At 37.7% G+C, this 6,565-nt stretch overlaps 2 protein-coding genes across 3 annotated transcripts in view; both read left to right on the plus strand.

The window, feature by feature from the left end:
• The window catches only part of LOC123987514 (dedicator of cytokinesis protein 3-like), an 86,121-nt gene that overhangs the window by 63,666 nt on the left and 15,890 nt on the right, over nt 1-6,565 (plus strand). The gene's annotated exons all lie outside the window — the stretch shown is intronic.
• LOC123987515 lies at nt 1,044-4,566 on the plus strand. Of its 2 annotated transcripts, XM_046076476.1 has the most exons (9): nt 1,044-1,271; nt 1,992-2,024; nt 2,159-2,178; nt 2,315-2,445; nt 2,594-2,726; nt 3,094-3,260; nt 3,797-3,950; nt 4,057-4,143; nt 4,366-4,566. In XM_046076476.1, the coding sequence occupies exons 1-9, from the start codon at nt 1,048-1,050 to the stop codon at nt 4,542-4,544; spliced, it is 1,128 nt and encodes a 375-aa protein (XP_045932432.1). In that variant the 5' UTR covers nt 1,044-1,047; the 3' UTR covers nt 4,545-4,566. The 2 variants fall into 2 exon arrangements, with proteins under 2 accessions (XP_045932432.1, XP_045932433.1); XM_046076477.1 differs by lacking the exon at nt 2,159-2,178 and having other exon boundaries at nt 1,133-1,271; nt 4,366-4,564.

The raw sequence follows: 6,565 nt of genomic DNA on the forward strand, positions 1-6,565 counted from the left end.
GTCTCTAAATTATTGATCGTTGATTGGCCACTCGCCTTAGTTATGACTTTACGCCTAAACTAATTAAGTTGTGCCACAAGTAATCGTGGTGCAACTAATTTTAGTAGCTTTAAGTGGCTATGGTATAAGTGGGATAACACTTTTAATACGTTCCATGATTGTAAAGGGTGACGCGGGGAACTTCTGTAAAATATGTCAGAATAATCCCATATTATGGCATAACATTAAAGCCTCAGAATTAAAATTACTTAAGTAAATGTATTTAGTTCTACCACTGCTGTATTTACATAATTCATGTAAAGAATTATTTAAACTGTTTGAGGCAAAAAGATGTAAAACTATCTAACATTTCTTTAAAAAGTTAGTATTTGAGAACTCAAAAGTAATTTGTGTATCAGAATTGTTTTTTTTTCTTCTTTCCTTTCCTATTATTCATCTCACAATCCCCCAGATTTATCTGGTGACTCCTTACAATATGAAGTTAAATAGGGTGCCAAATGTGAGAACATTTTAACTTGTTTACAATATTCACACACGTGAGTTGAATGTGAAGTCACAGAATAAATATTCACAAATGTGTAGACTGATATTTACATGAATACAATCACAGCTGCTAACTTGTAATACAACATTTACTTACTTACATACTGTATTAACACAATGAGAGCACAAAGCGATTATCAGCCACAGTCCAGATAAAAACCTCACCAGCTTCATACTCCGTGTGATAAGCTCAAGTCTTCCTTTTTAAATTCAGTCACCTTTTGAATCAGGTGATTAGAGGATTCTTTCAGACTGAATGTTTTCAGTAGTTTTATTCTAAAACTAATCAACTAATCATTATTTTCATAGTCGACTAATCTGTTAATTATTTGATTAATTGACTAGTCACGATTATTTGTCACCCCCTAACCCTAATTAAACCATTTAACTAATGAAATATCTTTCAAGTGAATTACTGATCTCTAACACACAGCCTGAGGTTTACTATTCAGAATGAACACTAGTATCAACGCGCACCCGTTTCGAATGGTATCACTCGATTGAATGGGCGTTATCAGTGGTTATCAGCTCATATATAAGGGCCAGCAGGGGCCTGCTGCGCCTACTGGTAGGCTCAGAAGGCTGTTATCATCCATCCACATGGTTAATCACCGACAAATACAAGAGAAGACTCCAGATCCAATACCAGAGGAATCCAGCTCGCCGGTAATCGGAGGTCTACTGAATGACGCAGCAACGTTGCAATATTTCGCGCTTGATATTTTCAGGTAAGAACATTTAAATGATAAAACCGAGCATTTAAACCGAAATTAATTAGTCAATAAGGGAAAACAATACATAAAATGTGTTTTAATGTTGCGTGACATGAGTGTTGACATGAGATAAGCGTATTGCGATTATTTTGGCTAACGTTATATAGGCTAACGTTAGGCCCTATTACGTTACGTTATTAGCCCAACATTACGTTACTTACTTGCTTTATTTGAGCATTAACGTTGCTAATAAGCATGTTTTTACGTATGAAGCTAATGGGGAAATTTAGTTTCTAGTTAAACGCAAAGTTAGCCTGTAAAAATTACTTTTTCCACACTGTAAGGCTTATTGCATAATATTGTATGCTCGTTAACGCCCATCATAGGCCTAACCTTACTCCTATTGACTTATGAGTGAAATATTAAACCCATGACGTATTTTATGGCTGTTTGGGTACCTTGGGATCTTGACTAGAATGTAAAATAAAGTTTTGTGGGTTTGAAAAAAGCTTGGATGGATTTGATCCCACAGGAGGTAGCTTACAATGACATTCATGCAAAAGACGAATATTAGGAATCTATTAGAAGTAAATATAGACTGTGGTGTCTGTGTGTGTCACATTTATTGCTGTCCTTGACATTGAACTTGAAAAAAAAAGTCTATTTATCTATCTGTCTGCCTGCCTGTGTGTGTAACATTAATATATCTTTACCTAACTTTTTTGTCTCCCACAGCATCAATTTCCAGTGGATTGAAGGACTTCTGTGGTAGGCTAAGTTTGTTTTATTACTTCCATGCTCTATCTCTTTGTTGAACAATCTAAAATTTGGTTTTGGCCTTTTTAGAGAGAAGGGCCCGTTCACAAATCTGTCTTGTGCAAGTTTTTCTGTTTATGTTTTAGGTTGAAGATGGCCCAGAGAGGTAAGCCTTGCAGTTGCTAATCTAGAAGCATTAGGCAAGTGTGTCTGAGAACGATGGTATGATCTGCAACACTGTCTTTTTTTATTACTGATTTATAACTGACTAGATTTTTCTTTCTTTGTTGTTATTCAACAAGAGAGAACTCCCATTAATGGGAATCAAAAGGAAACCCTGAAATCCTTTTTTACGAATGGAATGACACGAGTTGGGTCAAAATTAATTCCAAGTGCTGCATCTGCTACTGGTTTGGACACCAGTGTCATAGAAGTAAGTTTTACTTTAGTGCCACACTAACAAACAACATGTCAAATAAATATATCATTCTGCTGCACTGCTTGTAAAAATGAAGAATTTTGTTAAAATACTGTTTAATTGGTGTAATACTCTATCGTTATTTTTTGTTTTTGTTTTTCAGAACTGGATCGGTAATTACAAAAGATCACAAATTTCAAAACCTTTGTCTGAACCCCGTCAATCAAAGGCAAAAGTTCACGTCAGAGAGCTGTCGCCTTACAATCTTTTTTGTAGGGACATATTCAAAAACAAAGGTGAGAGACAAAATTGAACGGCTTCTTTTAATTGTTATACTAAATGGTTTGTTTTTGTACATAGTGGCCCTGTTGACATCAGGGGTTTACAAAGGTCATGAAACAGATTTTCAAGATAGTATTTGGCAAGTACTTCACTCACGCAAGTTGCATTCATCAACGTAAGACTGCTGTGTGTATTGAAAAGAATCATCAGGTCATCTACTTTACATGTTATCTTGTTTTTACAGAGTTGTTACAGAGAAATGGGTTTCACAACCCAAGTAAACCAGTGTGTTGGACAGATTGTCGTTGTATGAATTTACTTTAAAAAAAGAGATGCTGAATCTAAAGTGTTAAGTTTTCTGTGCATCTATTTTTTCCTCAGGCACAATGAATGACATTAAGGGCAGGTGGGCCACATTGGGGGAAGATGAAAAGAATAAATACTTTCAAGAGGCAGCAGCACTGAGGGCACATGGGCAGACACAGGACCTTAGCCCAGAGATGAGGGATGCCCGAATTAAAATGCACCTTAAGAAGCTGAAGTTAGAGGTTTGGAAAATGGCTTCATTTGCTAGGCATTTGTGGTATTATTTTAGTATTAGATGGAAGGATGATCGACAGCAATTGTGATGCGAGCAGAACATTGTGACAGACAACTGGATTGTTGATTTGTAGATTTTTTTCATAATTTCAAATGAATTCATCCCAAATAAATATTCCAGCTGATTGTTGTTTACATGGCTATCAACATCAAATATTCTCACTTTGAAGAACACCTCTCAAACTACATTCCTACTGGTTGGGCTAGTCTATTCACATCAAGGTGGTCAATTGAAGCATTAGTAGTCACAAATGGCTATGAGTCAAAATTATTGAATTTGGACTCTATGTAAACAACTAATTTATAGTTAATGTACCCTGGGTGGTCCTTGACCACTTATTTGCCACATGTGACAACACTGTTTTCATATATTTCCAAGCCCTGTTATGAGTTTTTTCTTCAGTGTGTGTTGAATTTTTAAAAGTAGGTTTTGTGTTTAATCAACTATTTACTATTTTTGTGGTTGTCTTCTTCTATTGTAAAGGTGTCCAAGCTTGAGGATTTGGGTGTGGAAACAGCCATTCTATCATTTGACCGCCAAAAGTCCTCATTAGAGGTGTTTGAACTGAGCAGCAAAGGAGCCACTGATTTCCTTGATACAACGGAGACAGTGAACAACTTCGCACTGCATTTCAAAGGTATTGGTTATATAAAAATCCACAGAAATGGACTCAGGCCTGTAATAGTGCAAATATACATAATACAGTTTTATGAAATTATTGTTGTCTGTTGTTACATCTGTAGCCAGCTCCTCACCCGCAACACCCAGTACCAGAGAACATGTCAGTGTTCTGGTAGGAAAAGTGCAAGATCTATTCAACCAAAAATATAGTAAGCATAAGTTCAAATACTTTTAATCCCTTCATGAATCCATGGCATTATTATCAAATGAATAAATTATTTAATGTGCCCATCAACCATTAGATTGACACCTTACCAAAATGTCTGTTTGCAGCCTGTACACTGGCTATCAACTAGAGGGGAGAGTCACAATTGTCCAACTGTGTAACATTGTGTAACGTGTGCATGCATGTTTGTGCCCGTGTATTTCAGAGGAGGCCGGAGGTACTGGGAGGCTTCCCTACCAGTCCCTGGTAAATCAGGGCATGACCATTAATGTAGCTGGACTGCCCACAAGTCTTACCCTCAGGAAGCCTTCCTTTTATGGAAGGAACCAATTGGTCGAAATTTTGAAAGCTGCAGAGGAGATTTCATTTGAAATAAGTAAGTGACATTACCATTACCAGTGTCTTTCTCCACTTGTGTTTTAGCAGACCATTTGGCTCTATGCAAAGTGGGGAAAATAAGTTAACTAAAGAATAATACTGGCCTACATGTAAGTCTTTGTATAGTTTTGGGGCATTGCATCTCTCTCTGTCCCTTCACCGCAACCGTTCAAGGCAGATGGCCGCCCACCCTGAGCCATGGTTCTGACGTATCTGCCTTTTAAAGGGGTCATTTGATGCGATTTCTTGTTTTTCTTTCTCTTTAGTGTGTTATGTTAGTCTGGGTTTCCCCATACTGCCTTCTGCAGCGCGATTTTATTCGAGCTGAAAGGCAGCATGGATACCATGGTCCAGATATTCGCCTCATTTAGGGAACCAATCACAGAACGGGGAGGGAGCAGCAAGACGATGACGACATCTATGCAACACACACAAGCAGTTTGTTTATATTCGGCAATAGTTTATATTTTGTTTTTATTCGGCAATAGTCGCTGAACGTTATTGTTTACACAAAAATATCTTACCCATCGTCTTCTTCCTTGTCTAATTTCTGTCGCTCTACATACGTCATCTGGTATAATTGAAATGATTGGCTATGAGCTACGTACAGGCGCATTTGATAGACATTCTTAGCACCCAATAAACGGCGCCGGGCATTCGTAAACCACGCCTCAAATACGAGAAAATGTGCATATGGTTCCCAGACCCAAGTCTCAACGAGAATTGGGTCTGGCGTTAGCCAGGCTAGTGTTATGTAGCTGTTTGTGCATGTATAAGATCTGCAGGGTTACAAAGATCAAAGTCTCAAACCCTAAAGAGATATTCTTTATAAAAGTGAAGGCTCAGCCACACCTTCCTAAAACACTTCGTTCAAACACACCCCCTCATCTCTACGTCAGTGTGTGGGGGCAGAGTTCCATAACACCGCCCAAATGTATACGCAAAGAAGGCATAACTTTTATCCGTGCCGGCATGTCGTAAAGACGCTGTGTTTTTCGTTGCGAAAGCCCAACTACTTTGTTTGGCTTTCCAAAAGAGGACACAGTTAGAAAACAGTGGCTAAGCTTTATTTACAACACTGTTCCAGAACAGTACAACCCAAATATTCGACTGTGTGCTGCGCATTTTTCAGATGACTGTTTCTAGCACCTGGGAGAGCTCAGACTATGTCTTTGTCGTTTCAACTATAACAAATGCAATACTGATGCTTACCAATCTGATACATTCTGGTCCAGTCGCGCTGGCAACGTTGATCGATTAGCTTAGTCATCTGCATCATCCGGATCATATTCCGGCTCTAATTGATAAGGTAGGACTGACATTATAATCTCTCAATATTGCTTTGGGAGCTGATGTTCCAGATATGGTAAGAAGTGTGATATTTCCATCAGGTGCTTAAGGTATTTGGGCCAATCACAATGCACTGGATTTCTGGCTAATCAGAGCACACAGCGCTTTTCTGAATGATGAGCTTTATTTAACCTAAAACCGCATAAATGCCTTGCATTAAACCAAATACACAAAATAATGTTATTTTTAGAACCATCATATGACCCCTTTATAAAGAAGTTTTTCCTTGCCTCCGTCACATACAGTAGTGCTTGTTCATGGTGGGAATTGGATTGGGTATTTGTTAACAATATTATAAAGAGTATGGTCTAGACCTACCGTACTCTGTTTGTAAAGTGCTGTGAGAGAACTTTTGTTATGAATTGGCGCTATATAAATAAAATTGAATTGAAACAGATTCAGGTTATAGATTCTGTATGTGTCTTTGACAGTTTATAAGGGATGTGACACTATTTCTCAGCTTTATCATTATCCTGAATATCCTATAGATGTTTAGTTAAATATGACTAGTGACTGTGGCCCTTGGCAATGGTTTTCATCTTTTTCATGCTCATCAAACTATTCACTAATTAAATTATATGTATATAATTCCTCCGAATTACATTCCTTCATTGATATATTCACTGCTGTGTGATTCATTATTTTCCTCCAGGACTATTGCAGGAAGGCCAATTATT

The sequence above is a fragment of the Micropterus dolomieu genome, linkage group LG18 (assembly GCF_021292245.1).
Source record: "Micropterus dolomieu isolate WLL.071019.BEF.003 ecotype Adirondacks linkage group LG18, ASM2129224v1, whole genome shotgun sequence".
Lineage (NCBI taxonomy): Eukaryota > Metazoa > Chordata > Actinopteri > Centrarchiformes > Centrarchidae > Micropterus > Micropterus dolomieu.

What these genes read in the sequence shown, in the direction of transcription:
- LOC123987515 (XM_046076476.1), top strand. Translation starts at nt 1,048, where the DNA reads ATGGGCGTTATCAGTGGTTATCAGCTCATATATAAGGGCCAGCAGGGG. An exon ending in GTTGAAGATGGCCCAGAGAG is followed by an intron (nt 2,179 to 2,314) that starts GTAAGCCTTGCA and finishes TTATTCAACAAG; the next exon opens with AGAGAACTCCCATTAATGGG. An exon ending in GGACATATTCAAAAACAAAG is followed by an intron (nt 2,727 to 3,093) that starts GTGAGAGACAAA and finishes TTTTTTCCTCAG; the next exon opens with GCACAATGAATGACATTAAG.